Source organism: Dipteris shenzhenensis, chromosome 1, assembly GCF_047967505.1.
Source record: "Dipteris shenzhenensis isolate YYH24624 ecotype China chromosome 1, Dip_SZ_1.0, whole genome shotgun sequence".
Lineage (NCBI taxonomy): Eukaryota > Viridiplantae > Streptophyta > Polypodiopsida > Gleicheniales > Dipteridaceae > Dipteris > Dipteris shenzhenensis.
In genome coordinates, this window is record NC_141596.1 from 53,425,648 (window position 1) to 53,444,330 (window position 18,683).

Here is an 18,683-nt window from a genome sequence, read left to right on the forward strand (position 1 = left end):
ATTGGCATTCCAAGAAATAGGATTGTGAAAGGTTGCTTTGTAAGATGAGCTCATTCTCATTCTTAAAATGTATGTGCTTCAGGAGAACATTGGAAAATAATCCCTTAAAATCATGTGCAGGATGGTAATTTGTGAAGCGGACAATGTGTTGAGGGAAAGGAGAGTCTATGATGGTTATTGTTTTGTCGAGTCTTTCCATCTCGACTCTTGTAAGCTGTAGTGTCTCCAATATTGATGAGATTCTCCATTTCTTGGGTTGCCGCAATATGTGTCCATTGGATGCATTGTTGACACACAAAGTACAATGATGGTGGAGAGGAGTCCGTGAAGTACATTGCTTCAATTGTTGGAATTTACAAGCATGACAACTACCGGACGATATTAATGTTTGATAACACATAAGACAATTCTGAACTTCAATGGATCTACAGACTGTCTTGACTCTAGTTTCTTCAAAAGATAGTACAATAGACCTATTCTTCGAATGCTCATGTGCGCTTGCCATGAAGAATCTTAGAAAGGCAATGACCTTACCATTTAAGACTCAAGTGACCCCATTTATGCATAATGCCGTCAGTGCCCAAAGAAACAGATGGGTTTTGGAATATGAATTTACAACTTTCATGGTCGGATTCTCCGAAAATTGGCCTTGAGCCTTCCTCCGTGTGGATTCACTTTTGTTTGCGTCTTTGTTTGGGGACAGGTAGTCAGCTCCTGATTCTGTGGAGGCCTTGGGCACGTCTGTATAGGAAGCGAAGGTTTTTTGGGTTGTTGACTGAGGGAGATATTGCTTCCCAGTGACAATGGCAAATAAATGATAGCTTCATTATCTGCCTGCGACCCTACAACCTTGGGATCTTTGTTCGTTTTACATTTTTCAACAGTTGTAGTCGTGAGGTGTTGGGCGGCCTCCTTTGTGGTACCCGTATAGCCATCTTCTCTCAGGCCCATTCCAGATCTCCCATCATTATTTTCAACTGTTGACGAACTGTTGACACAATTTGAATGCTTAATAAAAGGCAGCTGCACTTGTTTGGAGGTCTGCATCCTCTGTTCAGGTAACGATCTACAAACAGAGTATGCATAGTTGTGAACATGAACAACGGAATTTATATATCGCAGCACTCAGGCAAAATCCCAAACTTGCATGTAGCAACAAGAATCAACACACCGGAACTGCAGACTTTCTTTTGCAAGCCAGTTCAATTTGGTGTGACAGCCTCGCTCATGAGTTAAAGGGTTGTAGTTTTCAATCCCTATCTGCACCATCCAGTATACTTCAATATCTGAATTCTGTCTACCAATCCTCTGCATTGACGTAAAATTAACCAACCAAGGCCATAAATAAGGACGTCCAACCTTGGATAAGCATAAATTGACTGAATCTTTTATTTCAAGTGGTACATTGTAATGGTTTATCGCTGGTAAAGGCAAAATATTCAACACTTCTTCTGATGCTGCAATTTTCTTCGAAGCATAGGAGAAAGGTGTCAGAATGAAACAGCTGCCAATAACATATTTGCCGTTAATGTGGTTAGTCAACCAGATCTCTATTTAGCTATGAATTCTCACTTGGAATCAAAAGCAATGAAACTTACTCTTGCGAGAAAGAACCCATTTTGTACTGGAAGCAGAAGATAGTAGCATGGGAAAGATTTTTCCATCATGAATTCAATGTCAAAAATTGATGTGCAAAGTAAACCACAATCTTGGGAGTGAAGAAGATAGCAAACAGTAGCAAAAACTGCAGAATGAACAAATCCACGAACCATCAAAATTCAATGGGATAAGAAGGTGATGGAACTTAAAGGTGGCCCCGCTCATTTATATCTGCCACCCTTAGCCCCATTATTTATTATTTGCAAAAGTGACAACACACATTACTCGCACAACAACAAGGTGCAGAAAGAGAGCCCATGGATGGGTCCCTATTTTTTATTAGGCCCCCCATAACTCTCAACTGCATGCAATAAATGGTCCTGCCTAGTAAAAAGGCATATGGTTCAAATGCCAGGTGTGCATGCTTACCTCCATCATTGATTTCCAGGTTATCATCATCTCCATTCCAAGCAATTTCGGAGGAGGGCACCACATTAAAAGGATCTCCAAATAATAGACCTTGAAAGAAGCCAAAAGCTAGAGTCAAAATGCTATCCATAAACACTGGCAAATCTATGTTGATGGATATGTTAATATTCAGATCCAACCTTCACTTAAGCTAGCCAATGCTATGGCTTTCAAGACAGTAAAAGTTAAGGCTGGCCTAGTGCTGCTTTGAACTTTTGGAAGTTCTGGAGGAGTTTTAAAGGATGTCGAATAAAGAACTGTCTGAGATCCAATTTTAAAACCATCTGAGATGATATCATTTTGGACAAGCTCCTGTCCAGTGAGTGGACAAAATGTTTTTATAGCACATGATTCCTGCCTCACAGAAGTGTCCAGAAGAGCTCCGTGGCACCTACATGTCTGAAAAAATAAGTTAGTCTTCTGGACTCTATAGACAGAACGTTTCAATTTTAAAAGCTCTCTTATCAAGAATGTATTTGACAAATAAAAGTGCTTCCAATCAACTCAATTCTCCTCATGACCTTGCACACTCCACCGAGTAAGTGGGGTAAATACATAGATGACTGCTAGACTGCCAATTCCTTAGGGTATCAGATTGTGACATCATCTTCCATCTTACAGGGTATGCAATCACATAATCCTCAGCTTGATATTGCTTTACTCAATTGTCTACAAATATCTCTAAGCTCAAGTTCCTTCTATCTATAATCTTTTCTTTATTTTGGCTAGTCAAAATATAACCAGATAAGTAGTCAAAAGTGGTGACCAGCCCCTACCGAATCCAAACATAGGAGCATCGCAGAACAATGAGCAGAAAAGGGATGGTCTCTAGGTCCAAGAAGGAGCCACTAGGGGAGTCGGTGCAAAAACCAGAGCATCACATAAAGATAGTGAAGCCTCTTGGCACAACTGGGAAGTTGGGAGGCCATCAAGGAGCGAAAAAATGACTAAGGACAAGGGGAGACTTCACAGGGATGGGGACATCTACCAGTGGAGGGAAAGGAAAATCTTGGCTTCCAATCCGAAGTTTACTGGGAGAAGCTAAGGTAAAGTATGTGAGGATACGAGAGAAAGAGGAGGGGATCATTGTAGAAAGAATGGAGAGGAGAGTGTGACAGGAGACAGGCTTGAGCTACAAGCTTGCCAATTGTATTGGGATTCTTGGTGAGTAATCTCTGTACGTAGTCTGGTGTACTATGATAGGCTTGGTAACACTGGCAAGTGCAATTCTTATTCTGTCTCGCTTCCAGTGGTTTTCACATTGCACAAAAGCTACCATTTAAATCCAAGATCTGGTTCAGGATTGCACTCTGCCCTGAACTAGTCAATGCAAATGCAAGTTTGCATTAACAAATAAAAGATCATTTGTCTTCTACACCCCAAGCCTCTTCCTCCCCCCCCCCAAGAAAAAGACTTCTATAAAGTATGAACAGACCTGCAAGAGAAAGCTCAAAGCGGATCTACAACATGCAGTGCATAATAAAGCCTCAAGATGGCTCAAAAAAACTCCTAAAAAAGAGGTGGAAAAAATCCAAGGTCGAGGTTGAGGCTGAAAATGCCATCTCAACCACGGTTGAGTTTGAGGCTGAAAAAAATCAAGTTTGGGCTGATAAAGGCCATCTCAACCCTGTAGAGGACTCTGAGAAGGCCTTTCCATTTTCCATCTATACGTTGAGAAGTTAACATATGCTCAGTCGCTTGTGAATCTATACTGTAATTATTATTTGCAACGTTCAAATGTTCACGACTGTCTTGAAGATAAATGCATCATGATCATCCTCTTTTTTATGATATTGCTTTCAGAAAGGTTATTCTAAATCTTTTTAAATTTATCATCACTAGTTTTCCTTCATCTATCAGCTACATTCCTTTGTTCTATGCCAGATTTTGCAAACGCAGAAGAGCAATTCGCCTCAGTTCATTACCGATCATTTCCCTCATGTCAGTGCTTTGACTTTTATATTGATGAGTCTGACTTAATTTGTTCATTTACCTCTTTCTTCCCTTTGCTTTTGCAGCAAATGCTTGTCAAGATGCTCTTAATGATCCTACAAATATTGTTCTTTCACTAGTAACTGTCCACAAACCACAATCGTAAGGAGCCTTGAGAAGAGTCTAGATAGACTGAAGACATTTTGAAGGACTTGGAGGTGCCCTTTAGGAATGTTGTTTCATCATTGGTGTATGAGGCATGATGGGAATTGGACTACTTCTGGAGTTTGGATCTTTTACTTCCATGGGTTGCTTTGGTCTCTGTGCAGCCAGAGTAGCTTTTTGAGTCACTCTTTTTTGCAAAAGAGGATAAAAATCATTTACATAAAATGTCTTTCTTATAGGACTCTATACAAAACACCCTGGTCCACAAATCCTAGTATTGCCTTGTCCATGAATTACCTGGCACGGCTGTATTGTGTCTGCTAATTGTATTAGCATGGGAAGGAAAGAACAGAAGATTCTGTCTCTGTCCCTGTAAAGTGTTTCCTGAAAGACAAGAGTGACTTCCATGGGACCTTCAATATCATTGACCATGTCCTGGATCCACTGCTTTTCAAGAGACACAAAAGACCATGGATCTGTTTCATTATTTCACCAAGAACAAACCACGTCAGGTCATGAACACAGTAACAAAAGGAGACATTATAAAAATTTACCATTACATATCTAGAAGAACGAAGAAGACGTTACTTTAGCCAAAGTCTAAAATTTCTACCTAGAAGCATATTCAATCCATTATGATCAAGCAAGGACTTAAGTTTCATCTCAAAAACTACCCTCCTGGACCATGAATTCATCATTACAAAAAATTAGATTGTGTATCATGCATTTGAACAACCCCATGCTACTTGTTTGAAGGTGCAATTCTCAAACTCGTCAATACTGATCGAGAAATCTGGCAAGGATTGGAGCTCATGTAGAACATCTTCCAGAGAGCTTTGGTCAGCTTCTGGGTGTGTGATTTCAATAAAGTCAATGGAAATGCAACGTTCTGCTGCTTCCTGCCAGAATAATCACAACACCCCTTACTTCGAAGCATGTGTGCCTCTTCAAGAGACCAAAAATTTGAAGCTTTCTGCCATCATTCTCATATGATTCCACAAAATAAATATAACAAAACTTTATAGATTCACTTACCAACAACATGAATCTGCATGATGTAATATTTTCCTTGAAATGGCCACTAAGCATAACCAACTTTTTGTGTTCATGCTGAGGACCCCAGGATATTATTCCATCTTGCTGTCTGAGTATGGCTCCAAGGCTTGACACTGAGAGCCAGATTACAATGCCTTATGTAAGCATATTTGCAAGCAGTTTGACAGTCATTGAGCTGGGCCTATTTTATTCTATAAGAAATCTATATTTCTGTCAATAATTCTTATCCAAAACGTTATCCATCTATCACCTATTCTCAAACCACAAGCTTAGAAAAAAAATAATGTAATAATCTGTGAATAAATATAGTAGATGTTTGGAATTCCTATTTGCATACATCATAACTAAGAATAGTTTGGCATTAGCCTTGATGACAATTTGGCATCCTTTGAGAAGGATTGTGATCTTGTATTCCCAACTGTTACAACAAAATTCAATTACAGCAGTAGAGCCCACACAGGTATCCGAGACCTCGTCTCCTCCCGGCAATCTTCACCTTGCACAGTGCATACGTGCTTGAACGAAGACTAATCAGCTTGATTACACAACACTTGCTATATTTCTTCAATGTGATGTAAACGTGCACCCACGAACCCCTAGAAGGTTCCATGCTAATCCTAGTCACTTGCTAGGTACTAACAGTCCCTTTTGGGTCTTCACATTAATTGTTAGCCAGCCCTTGGTCTCTAGGCACATGCCCTAGGCATACGACTAACAAATTAACCCAAATTAATGCCAATAAGATCCATTGAATTTTCTTGTCGTCTCAAAACCCATCATCAAAGACCTTGACAAAGAACTCCTTAACCGAAACTATTTCAACGCAACATACTAACCAACTATTTACATTTATGTACATTACCAGCCGCCTCTCTAGATTTTCTATCACCGATCCATCTGAGGTCTTATTACATTCCAAATTGGGACGTAGCATTCCTTCCCGCTTCAGGAACAACATCTTCGATGATAAAGTTTGGGAATGCTCTCCGTAGATCTCATAAACAGATTCTCTAGTAGCCTCTATCATTATAGGCGAATTCTAGTAATGGCAACCATTTGTTCCAAGAGCTTTGCATTAAAGAAACATATGTCTCAACATATCTCCTAGAGTTCGGTTCACTCTTTCCACCTGACCATTCGTTTCAAAATGATCCCCACTACTCATTCCCCAAATTAGTCCTATGAGCATCAACTACAGCAGTCCAATTGTATCACTGTCCAACATTTTGGTAATCCATATAGACGAAATGTGTTACTTTAAAACGAATCCGCTACTTGCGGGTACTTAACGAACTCTTTAGTCAGAATGAAGTGAGCCATCTTGGTAAGACAGTCAACAACCACAAGGATAGAATCATTCCCACATTGTATATGTGGCAGATCAGCTATAAAGTCCATGGAAATGCTCTCCCATCTAGCTAGTGGTATTTCCAATGGCTATAAAGGGCCAGCTGCTTTCACCCGTTCTGCCTTACTCACCTGGCAGGAAAAAAATTGTGTGACACGTTCATGAATATGCTTTTTCATTTTGGCTTAAGAAACCACCGTTGTCTTTTTGACATGTCCCTCACATGGGCTATCATGGCACCAATGGATGATCTTCTGCAGGAGATCATTCCGATTAGATACTACCACCTTGCCATTTCTTTTAAGCATACCATCATCTCTTGCATCCGCACGGCCTCCCCTAGTTGCATGGTCATCTATGACCCAAGGTTTTATCACAATAGCCTTAGGCCTTTGGCTTTGGACATACTCCTCGACTTTCTCAGTTTCCTTGATCTCAGTCATCATTAGAGTGCTTTCTAATACTATAAAAGTCATATTATGCATAATGCGTGACAACACATTAACAACTTTATTATCCCTTCCTCTTCGGTACCGAATCTTCATATGGAATCCCTGCATTAGTTCTTCCCATCTCGCTTGGGGCGTATCGTGATCGACATTGATATAAAACTCTGCACCATATAAATAATGTCTCCAATCATGGATCACGACAGCAAACAATTCTCGCTCATGAGTTGGCCAATTTTCCAAGGAGTTGAAAGCTGCTTGCTTTCAAAGGCAACTAGCCTCCCTTCTTGTAACAGAACCGCTCCTGCTGTAATGCCATTCGGTTACTAGGAAAATTCAATTCTAGGGATCAACAAGATTTAACATGGGTCCATGAGCCATTATCAAAGGTCTCTTATTGATTCTTTCTCCCAAACATAAAGTATCTTATCTGAGGTCAACAGAGAGACAGTATCACAATACGCTCTGATACGTCTCCTATGGAACTGAAAAAATCCTAAGAATGGCCACAAAGCTGTCATATTCTTAAAGTATTGGCCACACTAAAATTGCAGCCACCTTCTTTGGATTCATTTAAACCCCATTAAGAGTTATTATGAAACCAAGATACTATAGCTTAACCATGCACTGTACGTTTTCCTTTTATTTACATAGAGGCTAGCTTGTGTCAAAATATTGAACACTTTTCTCAAATGTTCTTTATGTTCAGAAATAATTTTATTGTAAACTAATATATCATCAATAAAATGTACTATTAACTTTTTGACATACAGACATAGTAAAATCATTTATCAGCATGACATATGTAGTTAAAAAGTAACTTGCCCCATCATCTTTATCAATTTCATTCCAGCGAAATCCGAATGCCCCATTGATAAATTATTATCATGTGCATTCTTAAGCTTTTTAGAAACGGAAACACATAGTAAAGCACTTTTCAACCTAAGAGAAGTTCCCGCTTGCTGATTCTGAAGGTTCTCAGCCTTGGGATTTTCAGATCGCATTCTAAGAATACCATTTCAGCCATGCGACAACTCTTATTCTTCGACAGTCCTTCCATGAATGTAGCTGTAGGTATCCAAAAAAGAGTCCTTGCTTTCTCTTTTTGCTCAAAAGTCAAGGAGGACTTCGAAGAAGGCCCGGCTGCCATAGGGGATACTTTTTTTTTCACCCCTATGATGGTACTTGGTTGCGATAAACTACTAGTTATCCTAGCCTACTTTGCTTGATTATTGGGTACAAACATTTTCTCGAAAGTCGACTTTTTATGCCCTCCTTGCTGTACATTCTCCAACTTAACGATAAAAATACCAAAGAGTGTCGGTGAGAGGGGGCAACCTTGTTTAATCCCTATGTCACTTCTTATTACAGCTTTCCCTTGGAGCATGACCCGTCCACTAGCAGCTGTGCTAACTCAGCATAGTACCTTCTTATAGAGCTTCTATGAGTTCTTGAGTTTTTCCAGTCTTTCCCATGACCTCTTACACACACTGTTTCAAAGGCTTTCCTGAAATCTATGAAGCAGCAGTCGATAGCCTACCTTTGACTGCTTCAGTTGCAGCCCTTATAGCAACCAGATGATCAACCGTTTGAGTGTTTGGGGCAAAACATTGCTTGGGATGGCGCCTCACTCAAAAAATGCAGAGTTGGCTTTTCAGTCAACGGAGCAGAGTCCTATTTCTATAAAACCCCTCATTCTAGGATATTCAGCAGTCCCTTTGGCTCCCCCTCCTTGAATAGGAGCCTCTGCCATGACAGCAGCAGCCCCTTCAGTGGTGGCTCCACCTCCAACAGCATGCCCCAGTGCAGTAGCAACACCCCAGCAGCATTAGTGGCAGCACCTTTAGCCACAATAGATGCAGTCCACACAGCAGCTCTAGATAGCCCTGCACCAGGCCTAGTAGTATCCCATGCAGCTCTCTCAGCATCAGCGCACACCATAGCTGCCAAGGAATCATACCAATAATGGGGAGAGATCAGCCATAGCCTCTACAATGCAGTCTCTCAGCCAGAGCCTCGGCCACGGATGGCTTCACAGTCTCAGCATGGCCCTTGCAGATAAGCCCTCTTCAAGGAGGAAGACTCATATGTATTACTGCTGATTGCCAAACAGAAGGCAATGAAGTTACTAGGTAGCATATATCATGATGTCCACAGCAATGAACTATCAGAAAATCATGGTAAGCAGCCTAATTGGAAAAGCTATATGGAACTATCCTTAGCAGAAAATCAGCAAATGGGCGGTCTTCTGCTGACTTCTGGACTGCTGGATCTGTCCTGCTGTGTTGCTGATGTGGTAGCACGTGAAAGGAGTACGACATGGGCTGTGGATGCCCCTGATAGTTGCCTTATTTCAATGACGGGTGTATCTTTTGTAAAAGATGAAGCTGTATTATAGAATACGAGTTTAAAGATATCAAATTAGTAGACTGTGTGTACCATTGTGCGCATGCCATCAATAGTCAGCATGATTTGTATTTGAGTCATTTTCATTGGGTGCATCATATGAAGGCCTGTGAATATGTCTCATTAAATCTGTCTTCTAAGCTTAAAAGAACACGAAGTAGCAATGTATACTTGCTTATGTTATTCTGAAAATTGTTGCTCCCGCTCCAAGACAGAAGTATTCCACCTTGTAGTAGCAAATATGGGAGTCCTGAATGAAGATGGACAAGATGCTATTACCTGTTCAGGAGCAAATATGGAGTCATGAGTGAAGACCGAGTATTACCTGTACAGGAGACTATGCTTATTGGAGGAAAATCACGTTGTTCTTCTACTGCCAGCTATTGGAAAATGGCAACGAAAATATGGGCTGGTCTGAGAAATTGGTATGTTTAGCTTATGTGGAGGTCATGCAATGTTTTTCTATACAATCATTCACACCATTACACAGGTTCCAGGAATGAAGATCCTGATGGAAGATTACATGGAATTCACAATCCACAGCAAATCATTCCATGTAACAGTATTCAATAATTTGATGGCAGTCCCATGAAATTAAAGTTGCAAAGAGAATCTAATGGAGCAAACGAGTTGGGAATACAGCTTGTTTCTTTACAATGGTGTAAACTACTCGGTGCTTTCTATCAATTCAGACAACGGATTTTGCAGAGGCGTTTGAATGAGATGATTGCCAGTTGCCAAACACATATACTTGAACTTAAGAGTTTGCAATTAAGCTGGAATTAAGACTTATACAGCTTAAACACAAAGTGACATCATTGGAAAATGCAATATGATTGAGGGGCCAAGACGCCCCCCCCCCCTTATCCAGGCTCACTTTATTCTTGAAAATGGAGATACAAGACCAAGGTGCAATGCACCTTCCAAACTGATGAACTCAGTGAAAACCTAGGACCTAGATACAAGACTCAAGAGCATATGTGCAAGGTAGACAACAAAAAGGAGGACTTCAAGATCAGGTTTCAACTCTTGGCTTGCCCAATCCACAGGGAAGAAGCCTGCAACAATCACCACTTACATCCAACATTAAAGACAAGCACTAGTTTCTAGAAAGATAGTAGAAACAACATGAAGGTGCAATGCACCTTCCAAACTGATGAACTCAGTGAAAACCTAGGACCTAGATACAAGACTCAAGAGCATATGTGCAAGGTAGACAACAAAAAGGAGGACTTCAAGATCAGGTTTCAACTCTTGGCTTGCCCAATCCACAAGGAAGAAGCCTGCAACAATCACCACTTACATTTAACATTAAAGACAAGCACTAGTTTCTAGAAAGATAGTAGAAACAACATGAAATAGTGCTGTAAATGAGATAAACTTGACAATACAGGCTCCCTTCGTGACTTGACCCTTTTGTAGATGAAGTCCTTGATGCCTCTGAAGTTACCTTGGGTGAGGAGAGTGTGGAAATGGGGCTGGAATGAGAACAGCTTAGAAAAACAGCCTGTAGGCTAGAGAGAGAAAGCTTTTATGGAGTGATAGCTGTAGAGAGAGAGTGCCAATGATGATCCCAAGGGAGGGGATGCAAGAGAGGAGCTGCTGCTGTTGCAGAGGTGCATAGAAAGGCAGATTTCTGCAAGGGAAATGGGCTGGAACAGTAGAGAGAGAAATTCTGCAGTAGAGAGAGAAAGACTGCAGCAGGAGAGAGAAAGGGGCTGTGGCTGCTCCAGGCTAGGAGAAGGAGAGAGGATGCTGCTACTGTTCCAGAAGAGCTGAGAGGGGGCAGATTTCTGGAGAGGAGGGGCTGGAACTGTAGAGAGAGAATGTGCTGTTGTAGAGAGAGAAAGTGCTCCTGAGGTGAGAGAATGGCCTGGGGAGAAGCTGGCTGCACCCAAGGAGCTGGAGAGGTTCTGCTGCATCACCCAAAAGGAGGGAGAAGAAAAGTGACGAATTTTTCATGTGAGGAATGAAGGGGAGAGGCCTTCTTTTATAGGCTCAGCCCGCCCCCCCCGGCCTAGAGTGGAAGGTGGACACTTGTCCCAGATTTTTGGTGGGCTGCAGTCCCAAAGAGGACAGCCCACAACCTGCCTCAAATCTACCAGATTTGGGGCCAAACACTTGGCCTGCATGGCCTGCCACTTGCCAATCATGTTGCCACATGTGTGGGACAGGTGGACTGACCTGCCAGCTCAGATTCCATGTGGCAGTCTGCCGCGTGTCAGCTCCCACGTGTCACTCCCAAAAACCCTAAAATTTCAGAGTTGTCAGGATTCAATTCTGATCGTACCCACGGGTTCCTAACAGCTTACGCTATCTATTGACGTACTCGAAGGTCATAATTGAGCCATACTGAGCTGATTTGTTTGTCGTCTTATCTTGTATCTCCATTACTCTTAGCATGCTGCCAGGGCCACACCCAAAGCTCAAGGAACATTCTCTTGAATGGTTCCTAGGTCGGTATGCAATTTGTGCATTTGATTGGTCCCATGTTTGGGTACTCAGGTGGGGTGTGGTTTCCAGATGTCCGTCTCAAAGAGAGGCCATTACTCTTGTGGGTCACTAATGCCCATAACCCCAAGCAAGGGGGTCCACCCTCAAATGCTAGACCTAGTCCCCATTGTCTGTAACTGAACAGTAGGAAAACATTTCATTTCTTAATAAGCATACTATTGAAAAACAAAAAGAAATAGTACCAAGCAAGTGGATACATGTTGAAGCAGGATGACATTCCTTCGTCTTTCATTCGGTTGTCCGCAACTGAAATGCTTCGTCATAAGCATCCAGGATTTCAGGACACTCCTGAAATGTAGCTCTGTCCACCCATTGGGCATTGGTGGATGGGAGCCCTCTGAACTTCAAAGGGTACATTTTGCGAGTCGTGCCTCGACGTCCCGTAGTGAAGTTATGCAAAATAATTTGCTCTGGGATCAACAAGATCTCAATGTCCTCTACTTCAGGTGCATCGTCCAGTGTGGGCTCTTGAGGTGGTTCCCCAATGAAGGGTTTCACCAAGCTTACGTGGAAGACATTGTGGATCTTCCAATGCTCTGGAAGTCGCAAATAAACCTTCGGTAATATGAGCATAGGCCTAGAAAAGACCTTACCTCATGGGCATTCTTCAAGTCAGGCCACTCTACAATTGTCTGTATCTTGGCTGGGTCCATACGGACACCTTCTCGTGAGATAATGTGACCAAGATAGTGAATCTCAGGAAGAAAGAACTCACTTTTCTTCTCATTGATGTTAAGAGCATTTTCAGCTAAGATTTGAAATACAATCTTTAGATGTTCCTTATGCTCTTCCTCATTCTTGCTGAAAATGAGGATGTCATCAAAGAAGACAGCAGTGAACTGTCTATAGTTCCTGAACAACTGTTCCATCAGCCGATTGAACGTGGCTGGGGCATTAGTAAGGCCAACTGGCATTACCATATATTCATACAGCCCAAATGTGGTTCGGAAGGCTGTTTTATGAATGTCCTCAGGTACAACTCATACCTGATGGTAGCCACTCTTAAGATCTATGCGGCTGAAAATTTCAAATCCTCCTAAACGATCAAAGATATCGTCTATACGAGGAATCGGGAAACGATTCTTAACTGTCTGTTTGTTTAAGGCTCTATAGTCTATGCACATCCTGAAGGTTTTATCCTTCTTTTGGACTAGTAAGACAGGAGAGCAAAAAGAAGAACTACTCGGTTGGATCAATCCCTTGTCCAAGAGTTCTTGGACTTGCTTGAAGATTTCATCATGTTGAGATTGACTAACTCTATATGGGGGTCTATTTGGAGGTGAAGACCCTGGAACTATGTCAATTTTGTGATCCTCTGGTCTCTCAGGAGGGAGGTGACTAGGAAGTTCCTGAGAGAAGCAACTAGAGAATTCCTGAAGGAAATCTAATCTTTCTTTTGTGAGAGGATCTGACTTTTCTTCACTTAGTTGCTTATCGCGTACAAACACTAGAAAAGAACATACTCCTTTCTTAAGCAAATTGGGAGATCGTGCATGACTCCACTATCGAACAAAAACAAAGCGGATTGATCCTTTACCTGACCCCATGTTTTCAACAAACTATGGGTGTCCTTTACAGCTCCCTTTTCTGGAGGTGCTTCCACCTTGTTAACTATCAAAACTGGCTTTTTGAGGGCTGCTTCTTTGTTGCTGCTGTTTTTGGCAGCTTGAGAGCATTCGTAGAAGTTGTGGCCTCGATCGCCACACTTGAAACACCGCCCTTAGAAGTAATACTTTTGCTTCTGTTGTGTAGACAATGAGCTGAAAGTGTGGGCTGCTTTCTTCGAAGGAGGCTGGGCTGACTTTTGCTCTTTTGGTGCGTCCTTTGCTATCTCCTTACCCTTTTGTTCCTTGGAAAAGGTTCCCTAGGACTTCCGCTTGTTGTTGCTGCCATTCCGCTTGTTGGAGAAAGATTGTTTCTTCTCCACCTTCAAGGCGATGTTGATGGTGTCTTCGAGAGAAGTAGGAGTGGCAATGTCCACCTCATGCTGAACGATATACCGTAGGCCAGCAAAGAACTTCCTTTGCTGCTCTTTTTTATCCTTCCTACTGAATGCTTGAACTTTTAACAAAGTATCCCAAAAACGATCAACATACTCACTGACTTTCTCTTCTTGGCGTTGGCGGAGGATGTCCCACTGCACCATTGTATCTCTCTTAAACACCTTAGGCAGGAAGTGCCTCATCAAGTTCTTCTTGAAGTGCTTCCAGGTGTGGGCTTGCTGTCCAGTGTTGACCATAGCTACCCACCAGAGTGAAGCACGGTCTTGCATGTGCAGGACGGCAAACCGGATCTTCGCCTTGTCTTCGTACTCGTCTCCCTCAAAGAAGATGGACTCCGATGACGCCGTCTACCTCGAGGAGGCGAAGAAGAGGATGATCTTCCCTCCTTGTTGGAGTTGGTGTTGTCCGCACGACCTCTTCCTTGGGATTGGGGCCCTATGTCATGAGTTTCTGCTTGGCTGCTTTCCAGCACTTGAACTTGTTGAGCAATGTTTGCCAAGAGAGCACTCAACTCATGCAGGTTAGAACTTAGGAGGAGGGTCAGATCCATTGGCTGCCATGACGACAAGATGACTCAATGAAGGAGAGACTCAACAAGAGAAAGCACAGAGTACAGGACCACTGCCTAAGCTCTGATACCAATGTAAACTACTCGGTGCTTTCTATCAATTCAGACAACGGATTTTGCAGAGGCGTTTGAATGAGATGATTGCCAGTTGCCAAACACATATACTTAAACTTAAGAGTTTGCAATTTAGCTGGAATTAAGACTTATACAGCTCAAACACAAAGTGACATCATTGGAAAATGCAATATGATTGAGGGGCCAAGACGCCCCCCCCCCGCCCCCCCCTTATCCAGGCTCACTTTATTCTTGAAAATGGAGATACAAGACCAAGGTGCAATGCACCTTCCAAATTGATGAACTCAGTGAAAACCTAGGACCTAGATACAAGACTCAAGAGCATATGTGCAAGGTAGACAACAAAAAGGAGGACTTCAAGCTCAGGTTTCAAATCTTGGCTTTCCCAATCCACAAGGAAGAAGCCTGCAACAATCACCACTTACATCCAACATTAAAGACAAGCACTAGTTTCTAGAAAGATAGTAGAAACAACATGAAATAGTGCTGTAAATGAGATAAACTTGACAATATGGGCTCCCTTCGTGACTTGACCCTTTTGTAGATGAAGTCCTTGATGCCTCTGAAGTTACCTTGGGTGAGGAGAGTGTGGAAATGGGGCTGGAATGAGAACAGCTTAGAAAAACAGCCTGTAGGCTAGAGAGAGAAAGCTTTTATGGAGTGATAGCTGTAGAGAGAGAGTGCCAAAGCTGATCCCAAGGGAGGGGATGTAAGAGAGGAGCTGCTGTTGTTCCAGAGGTGCACAGAAAGGGCAGATTTCTGCAAGGGAAATGGGCTGGAACAGTAGAGAGAGAAATTCTGCAGTAGAGAGAGAAAGACTGCAGCAGGAGAGAGAAAGGGGCTGTGGCTGCTTCAGGCTAGGAGAAGGAGAGAGGATGCTGCTGCTGTTCCAGAAGAGCTGAGAGGGGACAGATTTTTGGAGAGGAGGGGCTGGAACTGTAGAGAGAGAATGTGTTGCAGAGAGAGAAAGTGCTGCTGAGGTGAGAGAATGGCCTGGGGAGAAGCTGGCTGCACCCAAGGAGCTGGAGAGGTTCTGCTGCATCATCCAAAAGGACGGAGAAGAAAAGTGACGAATTTTTCATGTGAGGAATGAAGGGGAGAGGCCTTCTTTTATAGGCTCAGCCCGCCCCCCCGGCCTAGAGTGGAAGGTGGACACTTGTCCCAGATTTTTGGTGGGCTGCATTCCCAAAGAGGACAGCCCACAACCTGCCGCAAATCTACTAGATTTGGGGCCAAACACTTGGCCTACATGGCCTGCCACTATCCATGCATGCTGCCACATGTGTGGGATAGGTGGACTGACCTGCCAGCTCAGATTTCATGTGGCAGTCTGCCACGTGTCACTCCCAAAAACCCTAAAATTTCAAAGTTGTCAGAATTCAATTCTGATCGTACCCACGGGTTCCTAACAGCTTACACTATCTATTGACGTACTCTAAGGTCATAATTGAGCCATACTGAGCTCATTTGTTTGTCGTCTTATCTTGTATCTCCATTACTCTTGGCATGCTGCCAGGCCCACACCCAAAGCTCAAGGAACATTCTCTTGAATGGTTCCTAGGTCGGTATGCAATCTATGCATTTGATTGGTCCCATGTTTGGGTACTCAGGTTGGGTGTGGTTTCCAGATGTCCCTCTCAAAGAGAGGCCACCACTCTTGTGGGTCACTAATGCCCATAACCCCAAGCAAGGGGGTCCACCCTCAAATGCTAGACCTAGTCCCCATTGTCTGTAACTGAACAGTAGGAAAATATTTCATTTCTTAATAAGCATACTATTGAAAAACAAAAAGAAATAGTACCAAGCAAGTGGATACATGTTGAAGCAGGATGACAAATGGTGTTTATCCTGCCACTTTATAGCTCGTCATACAAACGTTGGTGGAAGTGGACCATTACTGGTGACCAGTTCTGTGCAATGCAGGTCCGTGGAAATTGTTGGCATCAAAAGGTCCCACAGTCTATTAGCAGTTCATAAAGCTCTTCACTAGGAAAGGCTATATTTGTCATTAAAGGGAGAGATGCCAACGTGGTAAGGCATCCCCTCACTTGTCAATTGAAATACCTACTATTCAATGTAGAGTCTGCAAATAAAAACATTCTTGCCCTTGAGTCTATGACCACTTTGCTTAGCTTCACGTGCCAGCAGATGTTGATCATATCTTATACCATTTCTATTTCAAGCCTGCCTTTGAGACATTCCGAGGTATATTCAATTCCAGAACTGACATTTGTGCAAGTAGTACGTACTTGAAAGTTGAGCTTATAAGAAGACTGCTCACAAAGAGGATACAAAATAAACTTGTTTCGAGTACAGTATTTTCTAATCCAACATTCTATCTCATTGACCGAAAGGATTTAGCAAAACTTGTCTTCTCCTGAGGTGATGAACCAAATCATTGTAGATCCAAAGCAAAGCTACGATGACAAAGATGCCAAGGACGAATCCAATCATAAATTTGGTTATAGCAATGTATGTTCAATTCTAAATATAATTGCTTGGTTACGCTATCTCAAATATCTATCTTAGAGACAACAGTTACTTTCAGTTCCTTGCCTTGCCCATCACCAGATGATGCTCCTGGTCGGTTAGCTGCTGAGGACGGAGGTAAGCTAGTAATAGTGTGGTGAAGTTCTCTGAAGCTCAGCACGTCCGTTGGCTTGTGAACCTCATGCAGCTGCGTGGTAACAAAGGGAAAGTGAAAAATGCGTGTCACATGGTGACTCTCTAAAGTTCTGCATACCGACGTGGTCCAGAACATTAATTGAAGCATATCCGTCCAGTAATGGCAACTAAATTCCAGCATGACAGGGGTAAAGCTTCGTCTTTTACGTCATCACATGATATCATCTGCTCGTTATCCGTTGGAAAACGGCATTTCGGTTCCTTTTTCAAGAATTTAAGAAACGAAGAGTAACTTTGAATGGAAAAAAGATCCTGCTTTACCTCATACTTCCCCGAGACAGAGCTCCTGTCAACACTACAAATGGCAAGACGCATTGAACGGCCGAAGGACGACGGGGGACGTTTGAATTTCCAGATTGCGCACGAGTTCACGACATGCAGCAAAGCCTGCCGCAGGAAATTTTATAGACAGAGCATCACGATTCGAGAAAACAAGTTCAAAGCATGAACGAACGGTGCAGACGGACTGATTCTATCCGTAATAATACGTGGTGCGACCACGAAAACTACACCTGTTTGATGTCGTTAAGCAACAGTGGCTGAAGAGAGGGCAAATCGAGGACTACGCAGAGGAGTCCCATGGACGGGCGCAACGCTGCAAATGCAGCGACTCCTTATGGCACTTCACATGTTCACAGGTGAGCAAATATTCTAGGTCGCCCCACCGTTGAAAACATGCGACCGAAAGTGACGACTCGTCAGGCTGATTTCACAAGCGCAAGCGGATGCTTAGTTTGTCCGATCGACGGTATGTGATAGCTTCTTTTAATAGAACATGGGGAGATCTTTCGAGGAAATCTTTAGTTAAATCTGTTGGATGGCAACATACAAATTGAAATTAAAACTCGAACCATACAATTAAACCCCGTGTCTGAAAACATGATGATCAGCTGGCGACTTCCTGAATCAACAAAAGAGCAAGCAGACGTAATGCAACACAAGACTCAGCAGGCGAAAACCAAGTGATGCAATGGATAAAAAAGCGCCGAGCGAAATAAGATTTGAACGGATTGCAGATAAACTACGAGCGGGAATCCGACGAGGATGTGTGAAAAACCTCGACATCAAGTGGAGCTTTCTTCGTAAACGGATTAATTCAGATGCGAGACCGAGGTAATGTGCTAAGATGAAAGAGGAGCGGGTGCTTTGATCTCGAAAGAAACAGGTTAAATAAATCTGAAGAGCTCGACAACTTGATGAAACAGCAGGTAAACAAACAATCCTCTATCGTGGAACAGAATGCTCCATGGGAAGACGGGAACAAGCAGCAATACCGAGGATTCCGTCAAACGGGAAGTAAGTGAAGGCAAAGGTGAAATGAGAGCGAGGAGATGAGAGCAATACCTCCCTGATTGCTGCAGAGGCGATGGAACCATAGCTGGGCGTGAGGGGGAGCTCCCGGATGGAATCAATTC

At 42.7% G+C, this 18,683-nt stretch overlaps 1 protein-coding gene across 2 annotated transcripts; it reads right to left on the reverse strand.

Moving 5' to 3' along the window:
* Positions 1-435: 435 nt before the first annotated feature.
* On the reverse strand, positions 436-17,982 carry LOC147906030 (uncharacterized). 2 transcript variants are annotated; one of them, XM_087382811.1, is made up of 12 exons: positions 17,781-17,982; positions 17,530-17,655; positions 17,140-17,260; positions 5,200-5,333; positions 4,901-5,063; positions 4,462-4,640; positions 2,208-2,466; positions 2,029-2,118; positions 1,599-1,744; positions 1,360-1,467; positions 1,172-1,260; positions 436-1,066 (listed from the first exon to the last, which is right to left on the reverse strand). In XM_087382811.1, exons 1-12 carry the CDS (start codon positions 17,847-17,849, stop codon positions 622-624), a joined length of 1,929 nt encoding a protein of 642 aa, XP_087238937.1. In that variant the 5' UTR covers positions 17,850-17,982; the 3' UTR covers positions 436-621. The 2 variants fall into 2 exon arrangements, with proteins under 2 accessions (XP_087238937.1, XP_087238945.1); XM_087382819.1 differs by lacking the exon at positions 1,360-1,467 and having other exon boundaries at positions 1,172-1,308.
* Positions 17,983-18,683: the final 701 nt, after the last annotated feature.